At 45.8% G+C, this 20,904-nt stretch overlaps 1 protein-coding gene across 3 annotated transcripts in view; it reads right to left on the reverse strand.

The window, feature by feature from the left end:
• HDGFL2 (HDGF like 2) overlaps window positions 1-20,904 on the reverse strand; it is a 945,069-nt gene that overhangs the window by 632,356 nt on the left and 291,809 nt on the right. For all 3 annotated transcript variants that reach the window (XM_069649364.1, XM_069649365.1, XM_069649366.1), the window contains exon 8: window positions 6,278-6,368. In XM_069649364.1, the coding sequence (XP_069505465.1) occupies window positions 6,278-6,368 (91 nt within the window). The remainder of the gene's footprint in view (window positions 1-6,277; window positions 6,369-20,904) is intronic.

Consider the following 20,904-nt stretch of genomic DNA (forward strand, 5'->3'; position numbering starts at 1 on the left):
AGTTCCCATTTGTGTCAGGACTGAGTACCCTGCTGATCGAGTCCGATATTATATTGTGGATCCCTGGTAGATGGAAAGGAATTTGCAACATGTGCGTTAGGGACCATATCCACACGCCTTGGCCTCTGCTGTTATCGGCAAGTGGGTTGCCCCCAACCTTGCTTGAAAATATATAAAATGGTGGCAGTGTTGTCCATGACGTCATGGGGCCTGAAGGACTTCAGAGCTCATAACACCACTGGAAGCGCCAGAGCATTGAGGTGTACAGCCTTTTCTTCGAGCAACCACATATAATTCTACTGTGTGAGCTCCCCAATCCTCCAGCGAGGCACCCATGGTATCAGTGACCTGCTGAGCTGGGAGGTGACAAGGGAGCACCCCGACATAGGATGCAATAACCCCACCATTAGTGCATGCCTCAAAAGTATTGCACAATGTGAGGTTTGGCCTCCAACAATCTGAGATGTGTTGCAAACGGGCATTCAGGTACTCCTCAAATGGTCTCATTCTGAGTCAAGAGGGACTTGACGTTCACACCAGCTGGAGAGAAGCGACAGCACCAAACCAAATAGTATTTTGAAAAAACAAATCAAAAATAGACATTTGGTGAACATCTAAAGAGATTTCTCAAGAACACCAAAAAACATGGTGCATAGCAGGAATAGTTGGAACAGGTTACCAACTTAGATTGAACGGACTCCCATCCATCCTACTCCTTGGGTAGCTGCTACTCTTCAAAGAACATAACATCTTGTCAATCACTCATTGCTCCACTCAACCATTCCTCCCTCTTCGAAGTCTCCCTCCCCCACCCCGTCCTCTGCTCCAGCTACGAAGCCAAGGCCCTCTACTACTCCTTAGGCTACTTGGTACCCCTGGCTACATTCCCTTTGTACAGCACTAAGTTGCCTCTAAGCTGCATTTAAACTGGGAGTTGTAATGTTTTAAAAGTTCTTGCTTGCATTTTTAAAGTTGCTGGTAGAATGCCGACATCTAGTGGAAGCTGCAGAGTATTACAGTAGTTTTCGAAATTCGAAAAGGGATGGCGACAGGGCGAGCCAGTACTATCCCTAGTGTGACGTACACTGTACCCATGGTCCTTCACGCGTCGGGGTCCCTCAGATTGTTTCGTTCTGACATGAGGTTGCATGAAGTGTAATGTGAGCACAGTTGTATCCAAGCAGAAAGACAGAAAGCTCATAACATCTATGCACCTTCTCCCAGGGGAGGAAGGGTGGGCGCATGTGAATCTAAGCAGATACAAACATCAGAAATACGATTACGGTGAGTAATGTATCCCTTCGGAGGCTTGGGAATCTACTAAAATCACATGCTATGCATAGATTAGCGAGCAGTGTTATGAGAAGGTGGTGGGTTGTGAGAAGGAGCAGCGGCAAATAGATGTTTTAGAACCACTTGTCCCACCTGTGTATCTGCTTTGGAATGTGTGTCAACGCAATAATGCTGAGTGAAAGTATGTACTGAGCTCCATGTAGCTGCTTTGCACATGCTGTCCAAGGGTACATTTGCAATAAAAGCCAGAGTAGCTCCTGTGCTCCATGTGGAATGAGCTCTTGGCGTGAAAGGCAGTGTTTCATTTGATAATGAATAGCATAGTTGTATACATCAGACTATCCATCTGCAGTTAGCATTCTTGGACTAGGTCCCCCTCTCTGCCTGGTGCTATGGAGACAAAAAGTTCATCTGTCTTTCTAAGCGGTCTAGTCTTGTCTAGTGTGTGGAGTTTAACCTCAGTTGAGCTAGTTGGATTCTAAAAGAAAGCCGGGATTTCAATGGACTGGTTTACGTGGAATTTAGAAATGAATTTAGGGGAACACCTAGGATGAGAATGTAAAACCTATTTTTCTTTATGGACAATAAAGAAAGGGTCCTGCACTGACCAGGCTTGTAATTCACTGACTCTTCTTATGGAAGTAATAGCCACTAAGAAGGTTGTCATGTAGGTCAGGTGTTGAAGACTCGACTGGTGCATAGGCTCGAAAGGAGGTCCCATGAGCTTTGCTAGTATTACATTGAGATCCCATCTCGTACCTAACCAACCTGTTAACCCAACACAGCTTAAGGACTAGCACTTTCCACCAGAAGACTTTACTTTGAGAGGTGGTATAGGCTGATCAAGCTGCCAGGTGGACCTTTATAGAGTTGAATACTAACGCCGAATCTAACAAGTGGCGTAAATAATTTAGAATGTGTGAAGGAGTACATTCTACTGGGTTTATTTGTTTTGACTGGCACCAAATTACAAATCTTCTCCACTTGTCAAAATAGCAGTGTCTAGTGTTTGGTTTTCGTGCCTCCTTGAGGATATCCATACACCGCTGTGGTAGAGTAAGGTGTCCGAACTCTTATGAGATCAGGAGCCATGCTGCCAAGTTCGAGTGTGGCTGAGGATGTACCATTGTTGCCCCACTTTCTGCGTCCATCAGGCAGACTGCAGTTTCGGTGGGATGGCTTGCCATTGCAGATATGTGGCGTCCGTCACAAACGTGGACTGTGCCGTGATGCACTATGGAAGTGCACATTTAGGTTACATGTCGTGTGGACAATTAATCCGTCTACTGATGAGGTTGCTGACCGCAGCGATGCATATTTTCCCTACTGCCACAGTGGTTTTCTCATGCATCACACCAAGAGCAGTGTGGGTCCATTACAGTGTAATTTGTCCCTAGCCAGCAGTTGGAAGATGTATTATAAACAGATTCATGCGTCGGTTTATGCAGACTGCTGGCATGTTCTCCACCACTATGAGATCGCAAAATATGCAGCAGTTGCGTAGAAATGGCATTTATTTGAGCGCCATTGGCAATGCCGTTTTATTTTACACTGTGCAAGAAGCACTGACCAGAATGTTGTAAAAATGTGAGGACAGGCAAACAAACGCATACAAACCAAAAATGTGCTTTCATGCTTAACCAAAAAAAATAAAAACTTTCACACATATGCTGGAAGACTGAATCCCCTGCCGAGTTTCATATCGTTTACCACCCACCACAACCCCACCCCCTACCTTCATTATCACAAAAAGGTAGTGGATTACGCAGTACTTTCTGGATGGCACGTGCCACATCCTGGGTGGCCATGTGGATGTATGCGGATGGAGAAATAATGCATACTTTCATTGAACTTTGCAGTGCATGTGCTTTGGAATTGCACGACAGGTATACTGTGAATGTGTAATGGTACATTTCAAGTGTTGCACAGCAGTGACAGTGTTGGATGATGGCGCCTTTAATGCGATTGGTGGCTGCGTGTGTGTGTGTGTCTGTTTACCAGTAACCTAATGAGGTACAGCTGCAGAGATTATAGTGCAAATGGGAGGACTATACCAGTTTTAGAGGCGTGCAGCCCACGCGCTACTTTGGGAGGTACATGTGGCAAAATCTGCCCTTTACACCAGCTTGCCCAATTGCCATGGCAGTGTGGGGATTAGCCAATCAAGTAGAGTGGGTGTGGTTAACAGGAAGGGGAGGTGAAATGGTTTCACATTATACTCTGCGTACTGATGGTGGCTGACATGGCGAAACGTATTGCGTTGCCTGTTGGTGCTCTGTAATGTAGATGTGCACAACTGTGCTCTGCAAAGAGGATGGCAATTTTGGTTTGGAAGGAGTGGATGCATTGTTGAACACTGTGTACAAGTGCCATTTCGTCGATATACATGCACTTTGCAAAGACCTCGCCACGTTTCCAGTAGTACATGTGAGTGAGAGTGTTTTGCCTTTGGCCCAGAGAGTCTGGGCAGGCAAGAAGTGGGGGAGGAGTCTTCCACCCCCTATCCTTTGTCTGACAGAGTGCCTGAATAGGACAGCCAAACGCTGCTTTCTATAAAATGCTGAGACATTGCAGAGGAGTGTGTGCTTGAACTGTACAAAAGGTGAGGCTTCCTGAGTGTAAAGCAAGTCGACCACAGGAAACCGAAGTAACCCATGAAGTCTACCAGAGAAGCCTGCAGACCCTTTGCAACACTGAAGTGACCACTGCTGTCCTGACCCTGTTCTCTATGGGACAAGAGCTCCGAAGAAGACTCCTTCCCTTCGGCTGGTGGGCACAAACAGTCCCAAGACAATCTTTGAAACGAGCCATCTCCCGAGGTCCTATGAGGTTCCAGAGGTGCAGAACTCGGGCCTGCTGCCCATTTTGAGTGAATCGTTGTGGAAAGGCCAAATCCATTTAAATCTGGGCTGAACCCATGAGGACACTCCAGAGATCCGGCCCAACTCGCCCAGACACTCCGAGCATGGGACCGGAGGAAGCGAAGAAGATTGACCGGGCGATCCGTGTCCTTTGTTGGTGCTGCTGAAAAGGCGCCGAAACGGCAGAGTGAACCAAAAAGTTGCTGAAAGTCGTGCTACAGGTCCTCCCTCGAGACTGCTGCTGAAAGACACTCAATTTTTCTGCCTTTTGTCACCAGACCAAGGAATCCGGAGGTCGGGCCCAGAGCTGCCATATCGCAGGAAAGCCAACACAAACACTTTCTTCAAACCAGAATTTACTGTGGGTTGGGGGGGGAGGGGGGGTATTGCTTACCTGGTTCATAGAAGTCTCTCTAGAGTGTTGGGAGTGCATGTAGAGGTGCCCAGGGCAACCCCCTGCTACCTCTGACCCAAGCTGCTGCTGTGTCCCCTTCTTGAGTATGCTTTTAGGTCTTTGGTTCGTTAGCTTGCTGCTTTAATAACTTTAGACACTGGGAGAAATCTGCAGGAACTAGATTATTCACCGTTTGTCAAGACTTCAAGCGCTCTCCGAACTGCCTTTAGCTAGGGTGGCGTTTTGGGACTAAGACTTGCCAGGCAAATAAACCGTCTCTAGAATCTTGAACTAAGCTCATGTTGCACTAACCGCTTATTTTCCTCCCTTTAAGTGACTTGTTGAAAACCGCATGAGTGCGCAATTACCGATAATGCGATAACCTTGTCTTTACCCTTTCTAACGTTGCTACAATTGTAACAGCAAACACAAAAGTAAGTGTCCTTTGAAGTGTATTATCTAGCATTCCTAAGTGTTCTACCGTAAAAGTCTGAAGTATTTAAAGTGATTCTGCTGTAAATATATATTTTTATATGAATGAATATGTGTAAGTGCTTCTTTTCTGTGCCCGTCTAATATTTAGAGTACTTACCTACAGCTCGCATCTTCCTCTTAAGATAAGGCTGACTGCCCTGCCACACTACCAAGGTTCTGAGCTAGTACAAGCTGAAACTAAAAGTTGGGGCTCTACAAACCACTGGGATAGTTTACTAAAGACTTAATGCCAGTAGGACTTTAGGAAAACTCCCATAAAAACTCCAAAACATTTTGCCCCAATCCGTACCAATTGTCAGATCCTGTGAGAATTAGGCTTTTCAGCATCCAGACAAAGAGCATCATAGGATTAGTGCTTCACAAGACTAGAACAATGGTTTTGGACCCAAGTGCTTTATTGTAGTTATCCTTGCTAAAATTATTGATTATTGGGGTCAGGTGAAGATTTGAAAGGGAGTATGAAATAACACTGTATCCGCCTATTGCTTCCAGTGCCATCACCGCTTTAAGATAACAGTTCCTGAAGTTTGTTTGAAATAACCAAGCACATCACTTACAGCAAGTACTCAAATGCATGGGTAGGCATTATGAGTACAATCCAAAAGGTGGGAGGGCAAGAAACGTACTGGCAGGTGGTTCTGAAACAGACATCCTAGAAATCTAAAGTGGGTGATCTCAACAGGTTAGTAGAAGGTCACTGAAGTTTGGCACGGTTAGTGCTACACTCTTGTATGGAACAAATTAGCATACAGATGCACGGCAGGTTAATTCTTCAGACATTCCCAAAGCATCCAAATCTGTACCATACACATCTTTCAAAAGATGGAATTGGAAGGCTATCAGGCTTTAACACAAGAGCTGGTCACTTCTAGAGAATTGAAGGAGCACTTAAACTTTGAGACATCCGCTTTCAATCTCTTAACTGTATCTGCTGACTAAAGGCAGTCAGCAAGTTTTCCAAGATTTACCTTAGCATGGAAATAAAAAGGGAGCCATCCAGATTCAAGGTACGTGTCCTTTCGCTTACTATTAATAGAGGAAGGGGTCCTCAAGTGTTGAAATATCTTTGATTCTTACCTGGCCTTTCTAATTACACATCTTTGAAACCAAAATGCTCTCCAATTCAAATGCGGCAAGATCCATGTGAAGTTTTGAGAAAAAGGTCCCCCACCCCCAATGTCAACATTTTGCTTCTAGAGTCCAGCGATAGTGAAACACTAGATTGTAGTCTCACCTGTCACTGCTGGAGCTTGATGGTGCTCTCGGAGGTGGTGGTGGTTTCCTGTTGCGTGGTTTTGGAGGAGTCTTCGGTGGTGCTTTTGTAGCTAGAAGAACAATTCAGATTCAATATCTGGTTTTTAGTTCTCCTTTACTCACCCTTCTCTCAATCGTGCAAGCCCTCAGCCAAAGCATATGAACGAAATCACAAGTCAGTGGCTGCATGCAAAACTGGATTAAATGAGATACATAATAACCTAATATGTATGCTCAAATTAATATTCAATTCCTTGTCAAGACAGCAGAAGAATCCCAAAGCACTGTTAATACACCACTATATACAACACGTAAAGAAATCTCAAAACTATGGAAGCCACAGAATCCAAAGGAGCAAGAAAGCATATTGTGCAAGTGTCCTCACCTTGCAGTCCATTTAGCTCACAAACATTGTTCTTCAGAGGAGACATAGTACCTTCGGATTATTGAGCAGTCGGACAAATTGGAGCACAGGAAAGTCCTAACTATCCAGCCTAAAAGAACAATTTGGTGGTAGATGTGTCTACTTTCAAGCATCCGATAATTATTGCCTTCCTCAGCCTCCCCACCTACTTTAAAATATGAACCTGGTCATATGAATTTCTGTATATTGCTCAATAATGGGTTGGGTGAAGCTACAGAGATGCACTGGAAGTGAACTGGAATAAATGAGCATCGATGAAGCAGATTTAATCTAATGCAATCTCTCTGCTCGCCCTTTCTGTGACCCACCTCTCCCCCCCTGCTTACTCTGTTAATCTATGCCATGAAGTGGCCCCATGGCAGCGTTTTGCACATTAATATTTGTGAAATATATAATTTTATTTTACTTACCTAGTAATCTTTCTGGGGCTTGAACCTGCTTAGAAACACATGCAATGCATAGTCCGTCATCCAGTGGTAGGCTCTGAGCATTACATGATTTCACATTAAAAAAACTGGGCATCATTCCCATCACACTATCGCTATCGTAGGTGTACAGGGACACACGATCCTTGCAGCATCATCCCCAGATTGTTTTCCTGCCCTGAACATAGGTTTTGTGACCAAGTAAGGTTGTTTCTACCAACTGTTCCGCTTCTCCCTTGCAGGGTGGTTGGGTGGGCGCATGCAAGTCTAATCAGATACAAGCCACAGGAAGATTATTAATAGGTAAAGAAATATCTTCTGAGCTTGTTCATCGGTTTAAATTAACATGCAATGCATAGAGATTAATTAGCAATCTGAGCCATAAGCAGGTGGTGGGTGAGAAGCAGGAACAGATGAGAATAGATGTTTAACAAGTGGGGGTTAGTGGAGGTTTCCTAGGGGAGACGTCAAAACTATCCCTTGGTATACATGCCCCAACTCTTAATGCAAGTCTGTACTAAAAGTTTTGGAAGAATGACAAAGCAGCCATGCTTATCTAAAGGGGAGAATGTGAGCGCTGCAGGCCAGTACAGTGAACGCTGTAAATACATAGGCCCAAAGAAACGTACACACTTTTAGTTATAGTAAAATAGACGTTTATTTTTATATACACAGGGCAAAGTTATATTCAGGTAAGTAATATTTTGACTAATCAACAATAGAAAACAAAAAAATACAGAATTATACAGATCATGAACACAGTTCAATGATAAGTAAAATCATGTGTTATACCAACTCAGAAAATGTTCTGTTGCAGGAATGAAAAGGCTACTCGGCACCAGCAATAGCAGTCCAATACTTTCAAAGACTTGTAATACTTTTCAATGGCCTTTAGGCTTCAGCAGTCCACTATCTAGGTAGGAGTTCTTCAAAGTCAGATTGAAGGGAAAGCAGATAAGGCACAGCAGCAGAAAAGGCAAGGTTCCAAAGGATTCTTCAATTACAAGTAGAATGCTTTTGTGGGTCAAAACTGTTTCAGGGACCTTGAGAAACGCTCCTTATAGGCGCACAAGCTTTAGGCCTCAGCAAACAGTATGCGTGAACACCCAAAAACCAGAATCGGCACTCCAGCAACACAGGAGTGACAATGGCTTGAGGCAAGTACTACCCCAAGTCCCACAGAACCCGAGGAGTGATGAAGATGTAACCGGATTCTTTCACGGTTCGCAGCAGTGGACCCGCTCCTGTTCCTTGGTTGTGGTGACGAAAGGAGGGACTCTGGAACAGATGTCGCAGCAGCAGTTGAAAGAAACTACTCAGCAAAGATTCTTTGTACTTAAACACCGGTCTGCAGTTTTGGTGCCTTTTCACAGGCTCCAAGGATGCACGTTTACCGCCTGGTCAATCCACCTTGATTCTTTGGCCCTGAAATCTGGTGAGGGGGAACATTGAGGAGGGGGCTATTGCCTCTGGATGTCCAACTGGAGCCCACCACAGTTCTGAGAGGATTCGTTCACAGGAAGACTATGCACTGCAATAGTGAAGGCAGTCCCACCTGGTATTGGCGGTTGGCAGTCCAGGAAGGTGAAAATATGTCTGGGGATGGCTCATCTTGCAGATTGTCTTATGGCGTGTTGGTCACAATGAGTGAGTGGGTCATCCTCTTCACAGCTCCTCTGTCAATTTGAAAACAGGGTCAGGACAACAGTGGTCTCTTTGCTGTTGCTGGAAGTGGCTGTAGGCGCCTCAGGTCATAGTCTTCTTAAGATCCTCTGTTCCAGCGGTCGACTTGCCTCCTGCCTCAGGAACCTAACCTTTTATTAGGCCGTCACACTCATCCTCTGCAAACTCTCCCTGCAGTTCACAGAAACAGGCCGGTGGCTGTCCAATCAGGACAGCCAGCTTCCGAGTGGGAAATGCTTCCGTTCACACCCACCAGAAGACAAAGGATAGCAGCGTTTCAGGATCCTCCCATGCTTCCCTTCCTCGCAGACATAGCGGAGCCTATGCAGGCTCCACAAAGGGGTCCCAAAGACAAAACTGAAACCAGGACCTCCCCCAATCAGGATGGTAGGAGGACCAAGAAATGGCAGCAGCTGTGAATACAGCCTGCAAGCAAAAAAAGCACCAAAGTCAGTCGAACACATCCACTGCCAACAGCCATAATGCTAGGGCTGTTACTGTAACAAATGTTACAGGAGAAAGGTGATACTAGGTAACCCCACTATCCCCAGCACTACACATAGGGTGGTGTGTCCTGCAAAAGTGAAAGATAGATGCCTTAAAGTAAGGAGGAAAGCAGGACTCCATAAGATGAAGTAAAAATACAAAACATGGTTCCTATGGTAAGAGCAAAAAGGAGGAATGAGGGGGCGGGGGGAAGAGATGTACCTCATTCAGGAGAACAAGAAAGGTCCAGAAGTCCAGCAAAAAGTGCTGGGGGTATCACAAGGAGGGGATTTGGCATAAAACTGATAAATCTCCTTAACAGTGGGTCAAGCAATTCCTAATCTGCTCTTGCCTGTATCTACACAATAATGCTGTGTAAGAAAAATATTACTTTCCACTAATAGTCTGAGGCTTGTAGCGGTCTAGAATCACATGCTTTGCATAGTCCGCCCTCCAGTGGTAAATCCAGAGAACATTTGTTTTTTCGAATCTCGGACAGCAGTTGGGCTTCCTTCACTCCTTGGGTCCTCTACTCTGGTGAGGGGACCAGTTCTGGTCGTCCTGTTTCTGGAGGGTCAGATTCCTGGAACCTCTGCACAGATGTCAGACATCGGGCCTTGAAACACTTGTGTATAGGCGTGTTACAAATGCCATATCATATATCATATCTGGATTACTCGACCCCCGTCACTCGGTTCTTGCAGCAGCGAAGTAGTACAGCCAGTCAGGGAAGATGGTCCAGTGGAGTTCGTCTCTGGGTTAGTTGATCCCACCAACACAAGGGAAGAAGTCATTGCTTCTGGAGCTTCTCCGTCGAACTGAAAAAGGAGTTTCAGCACAGCAGCAGGGCTTCACCGGGCAATTGAAAGGTCCAGGAGGATGCAGCAAGCTTTGTTCACGATTTCTTTGTCAGGTGTTTCTCCCAGTGCTCGACTCTGCTTAAAAGGCGAGGGTTTAGGGACTAGAGGCAGGGTTCTCCCATTTATGCACAGCCTAGGCAATCACACAGCAGGGTTGCTGTCCTGAAAGGCCAGCCAGCCATTTGGGACTGGTTGCATTCAGGCATTCCTAGAGACACAAGACGGGATTTTCGGGAACCTCCCTCACATCCTGCCTTTCCAGACACACTGGAGCCAGAGGCGGACTTCAGTGCTGAAGCCCGCCAAAGGCAAAACTAACAAAGGTCTCAAGTCTGCCTCGATGCAGAGTAAAACCCAAGAAACACCTCACAAACAGAAAATGGAAAAAAAGAAGACCCGCGCCATTTTGACAAAATGGTCACCCATGGGTGCAGTACTGCAGCAGAGGGTTCAGCCTCCGGTACAAAAGCACAATGGTAGGAAAATTAAACAACTCCCACCAGCCATTTAAAGTAGTTGAGGGTAACCTAAAAAATGTTACATAAGAATGTAGGATAAGGGGCAACTAGGTAACCCACAGCCTTCCACATACGATAGTGTGCTGTATCTACAAAGAGAAAAGGGAAGTAAAGTCAATCTCACTTTACTATTCTTGGGAACAGGAGTTCACACAAGAAAAGGTATTTAGACCTCATGAGAAATCTAAAGGATTTCTCTGCAACACTGCACTGGAGGTTTTGTTGCCATACAAAAAGCAGATGCCTATGGAGTTTGTCAGACTCCAAAAACAGTAGAACCACATAATCCAAGTCATGTCAAAACACAGGAGTGAGAAAAAGGTCTCACTCCAGAGTTAAAAGTCCAGCAAAAACCTGGGAGTCTCTAAGGTTGAAGGGAATTAGCACAGAAATTCGAATTCTCCCCAACACCCACCACACCTCAGCAAGAACCCTAAAGACCCTCTCCCTCCCCTCAAACTACACCAATCATTCTTGCAACCTTTGACTGCAATCTGGCCACACCATTTCCACCCCCTACCACTAGCCGGCGTGCCCTACATATCCATCTCCCTCACATAAGCCCACATAAGCCCAGCCATGCACAGCTAAGTGCAAATCCCTACTGGTCAGACTCACGGTTGCCCCCTCTCACTTTCCTTCTCATCTACAGGCCAGCAGGATATCACAGAAATGTTTCCAACAATCTCTGCGACTCACTAGGTACCATTCTGATCAATCATCCTTCACTCACCCTACTAGGAGGCTTCAATAACAGGTTCGACATACCAAACAACCACAAGACCCAGCCTTTGGTTGAAGACGCTCAACCTCTCCAGGCATACCACAGGTCCCACCCACACCGGAGGCCACACCCTTGATAAAATCTTCAGCTTCTGACCTTGTCTCAGTGTCTAGCCCTAAACCGCTCATCTGGACAGATCACTCAGGCCCATCATTTTATATCTACTCTTCCACCCCACCACCCACAGTCCTCCCGGGCTCCCCTCATGACAACAAATGCTGGAACAATGACAAAGTACTACCTGACCTGGCTGAAGCTCACTCCCAACTTCAGACGGACCTCTACTTATTAAATCCTTTGATTCCTGCCCCAACAACTAACTCCTCCATCGCTCCCCGCTCGCACCCGCAAAGGACCAATTCCCAAATGGTTCACACCCCACCTGAAGACTGTCGCAACCCATAACTGCTCCCTCAAGCGCCTATGGCGAACTTAAAAAAAACCTTAGCATATCCCTGCTCGGCCACCATCACCGTAACTACAAATGCAAGATTCCAAAAAAAACTACTGAACTGCCACAACAGGATTAAAGAGCTCCACAGGATCATCTTGGAATTCATGAACCCGATTTGCACCACTGCCTCCACAACCCCCACGCAAACGTAACTCCCTCTCCCATCACTTATTCAGAACGGCTGCCCTTAATGCCTCCATCCTCACACCCCTCCAAAACCCTGGCGCTCGCTCACCACCCGCCCCCTGCGATTTAGGTCGAAATGACCAAAAGTTCTAAAAATGCTACCACCAAAGGATCGAACACCAAAAGTTCGATCCTCTGGTGGTAGCATTTAAAAAAAAAAAAAAAAAAAAACGGGGCTGCGGGGGACACCCCTGCAGCCATCCGTGGAAAAAAAAAAAAAAAAACAAGAAAAGAATCCTGCATGAAGGTGAAGGTAAGTGGGGGGGGGGGGGGGGGGGGGGGGGTGTGTGTGTGTGTGTGTGTGTGTGTGTGTGTGTGTGTGTGTGTGTGTGTGTGTGTGTGTGTGTGTGTGTGTGTGTGTGTGTGTGTGTGTGTGTGTGTGTGTGTGTGTGTGTGTGTGTGTGTGTGTGTGTGTGTGTGTGTGTGTGTGTGTGTGTGTGTGTGTGTGTGTGTGTGTGTGTGTGTGTGTGTGTGTGTGTGTGTGTGTGTGTGTGTGTGTGTGTGTGTGTGTGTGTGTGTGTGTGTGTGTGTGTGTGTGTGTGTGTGTGTGTGTGTGTGTGTGTGTGTGTGTGTGTGTGTGTGTGTGTGTGTGTGTGTGTGTGTGTGTGTGTGTGTGTGTGTGTGTGTGTGTGTGTGTGTGTGTGTGTGTGTGTGTGTGTGTGTGTGTGTGTGTGTGTGTGTGTGTGTGTGTGTGTGTGTGTGTGTGTGTGTGTGTGTGTGTGTGTGTGTGTGTGTGTGTGTGTGTGTGTGTGTGTGTGTGTGTGTGTGTGTGTGTGTGTGTGTGTGTGTGTGTGTGTGTGTGTGTGTGTGTGTGTGTGTGTGTGTGTGTGTGTGTGTGTGTGTGTGTGTGTGTGTGTGTGTGTGTGTGTGTGTGTGTGTGTGTGTGTGTGTGTGTGTGTGTGTGTGTGTGTGTGTGTGTGTGTGTGTGTGTGTGTGTGTGTGTGTGTGTGTGTGTGTGTGTGTGTGTGTGTGTGTGTGTGTGTGTGTGTGTCGGATATTTCAGCCTCGATAAATTTTCATTCGGTCAAATCACTTGGATTCCCCCCGCAGCGCCGGCCTTCAAGCATATCTTGAGTCATGAATTCCATAAACTACTGTCCAGCTGCAGAGCCTCCGGGTCCCCTTCTTGTCACGCTCCCTCTTCAGGGGAATATTCTCCACCTGCGCAGGCGAACAGGCTAGATCCATACTCACTCCTTCACCTCTGGCCCCTTCGTAGACCCCTTCAAAGAAGCACACGTCAGACCCCTTCTGAAAAAGGCAGGTCTCAACCCCCTCCATCCATCCAATTACAGGCCCATCTCCAACACCAGATTCCTGGCGAAACTCAGACCACTCTGCCTACTCTCAACTCAACCTTTTCGCTGAATCAAACATCTTACTACACCCTGCAGAGTCTGGCTTCTGTCCTCGCCATGGAACTGAAACCCTCTGATCTTGGACAACCTCCAGGTCACTACAGACTCTGAAGGCTGTACCACTCTAGTTCTCCTTGATCTCACCCTGCATTTGATGCCATCAACCACTCAATCCTTCTCGATAGGCTCCACTCACTTGGAATCAGACTTGGCAATCAACTGGATTGCCTCATTCTGTAACAGGAAACGAATCACTATCCTCTCCCTTTTAACTCTTCAGCTCGACCAGTGAACACCAGAGTACCCCAGGGCACTTGCCTCTTCACTCCTCTAGAACCTCTACATGAGCCTGCTACTAGCGATCATCCGCTCACACAACCTCACCTGCTACAATTATGCTTACTACACCCAAATCATCCTGAAAATACCCAAGACGAGCGGATCACCCCCCTGACCTAGCAGCTTGCCTCAAAGAAATAGACCTATATATGATGTGGCAACACAGCTTTACTCCCGCAACTACTCCCATGGCCTACCTCCCTCGGTCCCCCCCGCCAACTCGAACGGTCAAAAACCTTGGCTGCATATTGGGCTCAGACCTAACCCTGTCCCACCAGATAAACAATGTATCCAAATCCTGTCAATACCACCTCAGACTTATAAGACTCCTCTTCCCTTATCGCTCCTTCCCCAACAGAGTGACTTCTATTATGTCAATTGTCATGTACAGATTGCACTTTGCAAACTCCATGTACCCGAGTGCTCCGACATACCAAATTAACAAAGTCCAAAGAGTCCAAAATGCAGCCACTAAACTCCTCCATGCACTGGAACAAAGGGACCACATCTCGCCTGCTCTCCGCTCCCTCCACTGGCTAACTATTGGACAAAGGGCACCCTTCCAAATCATGTGCATCTCCCACCGAGCAGTGCACAAGGGTGGCCCATCATACCTCAAAGACGACTATGCGCTACCACCCAACACACAGCCTCCTATTCTGTCAGACTTGGAGGGACAGCCTACTCTACCCTTGCACCAAGTCTATGGAATTTGCTAGCCCCTCATATTCGGCACAACCAGTACTACATGGCCTTCCATAAAGCAAAAAAAGATGGCTTGTACCAAATCCTTGAAACGATCCGCCCATATCCATATACTCATCACCTTAACGCCATTGTCCTGCGATGGGTAAACATCGAAGATCCCAATAAGCACCCAACAACCCAAAATTCCTACAGCGACTCTGAAAATGGGCCCTTCAAGTCCAACCACAAAGCATCTCAAAGGATTGCCCAACCAAAATAAATGGTCATACCCACACCAGCCAAGAGCCACCCACCGATAACCACATACAGTCATTCATACCATTATGCTCACTCTCCTCTTTTCGGCCTAGCTGCACACATACCTATCTGGCTCATAAAACCCCTCAACAGCCTGATAGAATGCAGCTATACCCCTTAATTTTTTTTTTTTTTTTTTAAATAAATCGGCCTAGCAGCACACGTATTCTCCTACACATGCCTCACAGCAGCGAGAATGCCGACTGAAAACTACTACGCGCACATTACACTGATATCTCCCATCCACTGCACCACATTAGAATGCAGACAGCCCACAAAAAACACTGGCTTCTCACATACCAAGTACACCCAAGCACTATCTGCTACACTACTCTTTCAACTGATACAGACCACGTCCCTGAGGGCATTCAACCAACAGCACTTCATACCAATGGTACATAAAGAGCTATACAAATGCATTATAACAACGCCTCCTCCAACATGTTCCTCCTGTCCCAACATGTTCCATGGGAACACAACTGTCTAGCCGATGTCTTCTTTAGATTAGGACAATAGGGGGCTTTGATTCCTAGTAAGGGGGGAGGGGGGGGGGGGAGAAATCGCCCGTACAGCAACAGTACAGTAATTTATCTTTATGCCTTATGTTGCTGGATCCTGTTCTTATGTATATCTAACATATTTGCTCGTTGATGCTCAAAAGAAAAAAACGTTATTTTTTCATTGCTTTTTTTAGTGACTTGTGTTAGTGCAAATTAATGTTACCGCAAATTAATGTGGAGGGAGACCCCCACCTATACCCCAACCCTCATCTACATGTGGCGAAAAGTGTTACACAATGTTTTGATGTAAAGAGCTTAGTTGAAATATTCTGCAATGTACTGGTAGAATACCGTTCAGTCACACTACCCAGATAGATGTTGGCTAGATATTTAATGGTTTTCCCTGTTCATCAGAATATGGTGGGCCTCTCAGAATATGTCCAAAGGGCCGATTCAGAAAAACCATCTCAACAGAAAGCAAGAAATCCTGCATAACTAGGAAGATTGCCTTTTACATGCACCTCTCATGGATCCATCACTGCTCCCCTGCCAGACAGTGAGGAGGTACACGATTTTCTGTTGGGGTAGGGCAGAAATCAGGTTCCAATGGGGATGTTTTGTTCATTCATCCACCACAGCAGCAGATCTGCATGCAATTCTCGAGCAGCCAGAACCTACTGATTGTAAGTTTGAGTGACTGAGATTAGTGACGCAAAATTTCAACGGGTACATCCCAGATGTAATCCTGCATGGGGACTACCAGAACACAGAAGCCATCAGGCAAAGCAGTCTCAGAAACTCTGACTGGCTGTGTGGTTCAGAAATTAAGTGCTGAATCAGATCTTGCATCCATTCCGAGGGAGTGATGACTTACTCCACCTTACAGCCCTAGATGAATCCAATGTGCTGGATTCCTTAAGTAGCAATCCATGTTGATTTCTCCTGGTTCGCAGTAAGGGGGCCCAGCTCAAAAAACATGTTTACCAATTTGACCAGTAAAGATGTTGAGGCTCGTATTAGCCAATTGTCTATGTATCCCTTCAAGGCGCATAGGTAACATTAAGGAAGCCATTACTTTCATTAAATCCCTCCGGCCATATTGAGGCCTAATCAAAGTCCTTTGCATTAATAGTCTAAATTAATTACCAAAATACATATACTTCCTTTGTGGCTCTCTTAGAAATGTGCATAAATGGAGCTTGAGGCTCAAGGTACATAGTCAATCCCTCTAGATTAGGGCAGACAGAATTTGAGCTGGAGTGGTCCATCTTGAATCTCTCGTTGGCCAGGAATGAGTTAAAATGAGTTTGAGGATTGGCCTCCAGTCAGTCTTGTCCTTCGTAGGAAGGGTGCAGTAGTGAGAGCAATTGCCCAGGTTCCACAGATTCAGTGAAATCCTCAATTGCATTTAGTTTCACAGGTTTTTGTAGGCCCTATTGAAGAGTCAATGAAAATTGGAGGGGAAATTGGGGAGGACTGTGGGATGACCAGAGGCCATTTCCATTGTATTTTAGCGACATCAGCCAGGATGTTACATGAAGGGATATCATGCAAACTAGAGTTGAATGCAGCTAGGCCCACATATCCTCAATGCGTGGGCTGCTCACCCTGTATTAAGATGGGTTATCCAGAACACTGTGGGAAGGTTCTAAGAGGCCTCTCCAAGGTACTCATCCACTGGGTCACTTCTGATGTTGGTCCTATAAATGGAGGTCCAGGAGCCGCGGGTGTAGCAGCTGTAGTCCGAGTCGCAATCGATTCGGACTACCTGCGGTTTTCAAATCTTGTAGCAGGTGAGCCCAGCCAATTCAAGAAAGCAGCCACAACAGGTCCCACTACCATTGTGCTGATATGGTAATCAAAATGGCATTCGGTGTTAAAAATAGATGTGCATTTGAATGCGCCGAAAATCTGACTGCCACAAGCCCGGCACAAGGCACATCGAAAATGTTAACTAAAATGTTACTAGAGAAAAAGAACTGTATGGTGAAGTGCTTTACTGTACAGGCATTTGTTTGGGTCCTGCAGTATCATGTTATAGGACCCTTAATCTTTTTGCAATCGCCCCCTCCCCCGCCCCCCGGTTTCTTTTTGGGGTCCGATTTATTTTGGCGGTCAGAGAAACTTCTGCTGGAATTGCATTATTAGTGGATCAGACTAATTATGGTAATCGGAGGGATTTCTACTGCAGTCCCCCTGCTATTGTGCAACCTTTTTTCACTCAGTATATGGACTTGTGTTGACCCTAAGGCTCCAGACCCAGGGATGCTTCTTAGGCCATAAGGCGAGTAGGCTGATGAAGCAGTTTAGTTTTGGTTCACCAGAGGTGCAATCTGATTTATTGCATGAATTGTCAAATGTACCTTTATTGTTGCCATTTCGGTACCAAGTGATTTTTTAAAAGTTAAACTCCATGTCATTTTGTTTTAGCAGCTTTCATGGCTTATTGAAATCGCAAAGGCCTAAGAAAGCCATTGTGTACACTCGTGCCCTTTATGGGCCCCATATGGCACCCTTAACAGCAGTTGGACCTGGTCTAGGCCAGATGCTGTGCAGGCAGATGCACCATCTACGGAAGTCTGCCTGGGTGTCTGGTGTTTTCTGGGGCCAACTTGATAGTTTGGTACCAAAAAACACTTAAATTCGCCAAATGGGATTGGTGGGCTGGGAGAAGACTGCTCCTGTGAGTGAGGGTACATACACATAAGGGGAAACCCTGTTCCTATACATTTCTAATTTTGTGACAGTAAGCAGGTTGGCTTACGTGCTGGATGGTTTAGATGCTGCTGTTGCCTATTTTGAGTTCCAGTGGCCAAACTGGGACTGGCGTTTCTTGCCTATGCTCGAGTTTGCATGAGTGCTGGTGATCCTTCAAGTCCTCTCGATCTGATGTTGGTCCACATATGCTTAGGTAACTGTACAAACAAAAAGGCCAACTTGTGTAAGAATATTCTTTCTTATACTCTAAATGCACCTACACTAGAAACAATACAGTTTGTGCAACCGGTCACATTCTAACCCCACCAACAAGAAAAACTAGACTTTGCCTAAATGAAAAACCTGTCTTAGTTTTCTGAATATCTAAAAAGGGAATGTAAGCAGTCCAGTAAGAAATGTTACAATTGTTATAAGATATTTTATACAAAAAATGCACTAAAAAATGTAAATAAAAATTTGAGATTTGTAATAACACCACTAAAAGTGAAAGTAAGCAGTCTAGCAAGAAATGTTAACTAAGCGGCACAACACCTCGAGCTAGGGCAAACTTTCAATTTAGGGAAAGTTTGTTTTTTTCTTATAGTGGAGTAGAACATGACTGGTTGCACAAACTTGGCCTTTTACCGTCACTTTCCACTGTTTTCCCTCTTGTATGCTGCCTTTGTTTGGGAAGTTGATGTTTCTGCCTAGAAGGGTGTTGGGACCCAACAACTCACCAAATCCACCTTTATGGGGTTTCCTAGTTCGCCATAAACGTGGTCACATAGCAGGAGCTGTTTTGCTGATGTGCCATCAGGGTCTGCCGTTTGTAGGTTTCTCGTCCTTTTGGAGCAATCTCAGTTGCAGATTCCACTTCTGAATGGTGGGTCAAACTCGTGAAGGACTATTTTTCTTTTGGGGCATCAGTGCATTGCTGGCTCATCAAGTGCCTGGGTGACCAGATCCTTTATTTCTCCCAGTAAAATGTTTACTTACAGGTTTGTTATTGTTTCCTGAAACCATGTTTTCAGAAGCCAATGCTAAAACCTTCACACACAAGTTAGTTAAGATAGTCACCCTTACGGCTCCCCACAGTCCATGGTTTTCCGGTTCTAAAAAGTCCCCTTGAAACACATTTGCCCATTGGCTTGAATTGGGATTCAAATCCTCCTCGGCACCTGGGGTGCAAACCCTCTACTGGATCCTCTGTTTCTCCATTTACTATGGGTCACTTCCCAAACCAGGGACTACCACAAGTGACACCTGTAAGGTCCTTACCTGGACTGTGGCTTTTTTTGCCGGTAGTTCTCAAGCAAGCTTTATCATTTAGAGACACCCCCCCCCTCCCTGATCTACTAGGGATTTTGAAATCCAAGTATTACTCTCCTGCCTAAGACATACAGTGAATGTTGTAACTGCTTCCCAACTTGCGGTGTAGTAGGACCTTCTGGGCATAGGGACCGTCTTATTAGAATATATCCTGGACTTTGGTGGCCCTCCTGGCTGTGCCGGACTTCAGTTCCCCTGTGTACTACCTCCAAGTGCTAGGATTGTATTGAGGTCCTAGGCGTTCTACAACCTACTTTTATTTTTTATAGTGTAGTAGGAAACCTGTAAATTAGGAGTACCTCCCTGGATCCTGAACATGACAGTAATTACTGTGTGCAGTACTGTCTATGGATATACTCCACTTATCCCTCAATGTTTGTGTTTTGTGTCAGCCACAAAGTACTGAACTTATATTTTAGAGTAAAGAGTTGTAAAAACAGTAAATGGCCATACAAGGCATTTATTTTAAAAACACAAAATGCACATGTGTTATGTACTTATTTTTCCAATCATGACTGTTTTATGCGTGACCTTTTAAGTATACCAGTGTGGTGTAAGCTTATGTGGCATCTGTTGGGATTACTTTTACCCCCCCTGCTAGCCTTCCATTCCGACCTCCTTAAGTTAAGGCTGGCTGCCCTGCTACAGCCATCATTGGAGGGACTGGTCTTTCCATTTGGGTGATGCACGGTTATACCATTAGGTTAGATTGTTACAAAGCCCTCACAAGAGGGTTGCACAAAAACTCTTGGGCTTTGGTTTTAGTGTTCCTTTGGCTCTCAACTTAAGCCTGGCGTAATGTCCTCCATTTCCTTCCAAAACTTTTCAGTAAGCTGCTAGAATTGCACCCACATGGTCCAGTCACAGTTGTAGGATGCCATTTGTGTAGACTTCTCTCCCCCCGCCCCCCATTGAGCATAGGTCTTTGGCCCCCCTTTTCCTGGTTGGCCTCAGACCCATGATGAAGGCTAGGGTTTTCTTGAGCAAGGGAGCAGAAACCCCTGCTGATTGTGCCAGCAGATTCGAGCCGACAGCTTTTCATTTGGCAATACCTTGCATTAGATTTCCTGTCATGTTATGAAGGATACCCAGAATTTCTTGGCTTCTATGAAAATGGTGAGTAACCAGATTCTGCATTTTGTGCCAGTATGGCAGCCAGGACACTGGTTTCTAGAGTGGTGCATCTGGGGTGGAGAGATCTAGGAGCCACACGATATCTGTGATTCTGTCACAGAAAACCTTTACATACCTCTCAACTCACACACTTTTGACGGGCGTCACCCGCCCAGAAAGCATCTCTCACCCACCACGCACCCTACCCTTCCATGTAAATGAAAGGACTTTCACCCGCCAAAGACAAAAGCTGGGGGTTTTCACCCGCCGTGGAGTGACAAAACATTCAGAGCTATGCCTTTACCCAACAGAGGAATTCCTCAAAGCTATAAGACTAATCGGTGCTGAAACTGGTAGGGTGTCGTCCTTTGACATAGCAACGCTACAAGGTATAGATGTAAATGGGCCAATATGTGTTTGTAAGATAGTCTGCCATTTATTCAAGA

Source organism: Ambystoma mexicanum, chromosome 1p (assembly GCF_040938575.1).
Source record: "Ambystoma mexicanum isolate Mex_15411 chromosome 1p, UKY_AmexF1_1, whole genome shotgun sequence".
Classification (NCBI taxonomy): domain Eukaryota; kingdom Metazoa; phylum Chordata; class Amphibia; order Caudata; family Ambystomatidae; genus Ambystoma; species Ambystoma mexicanum.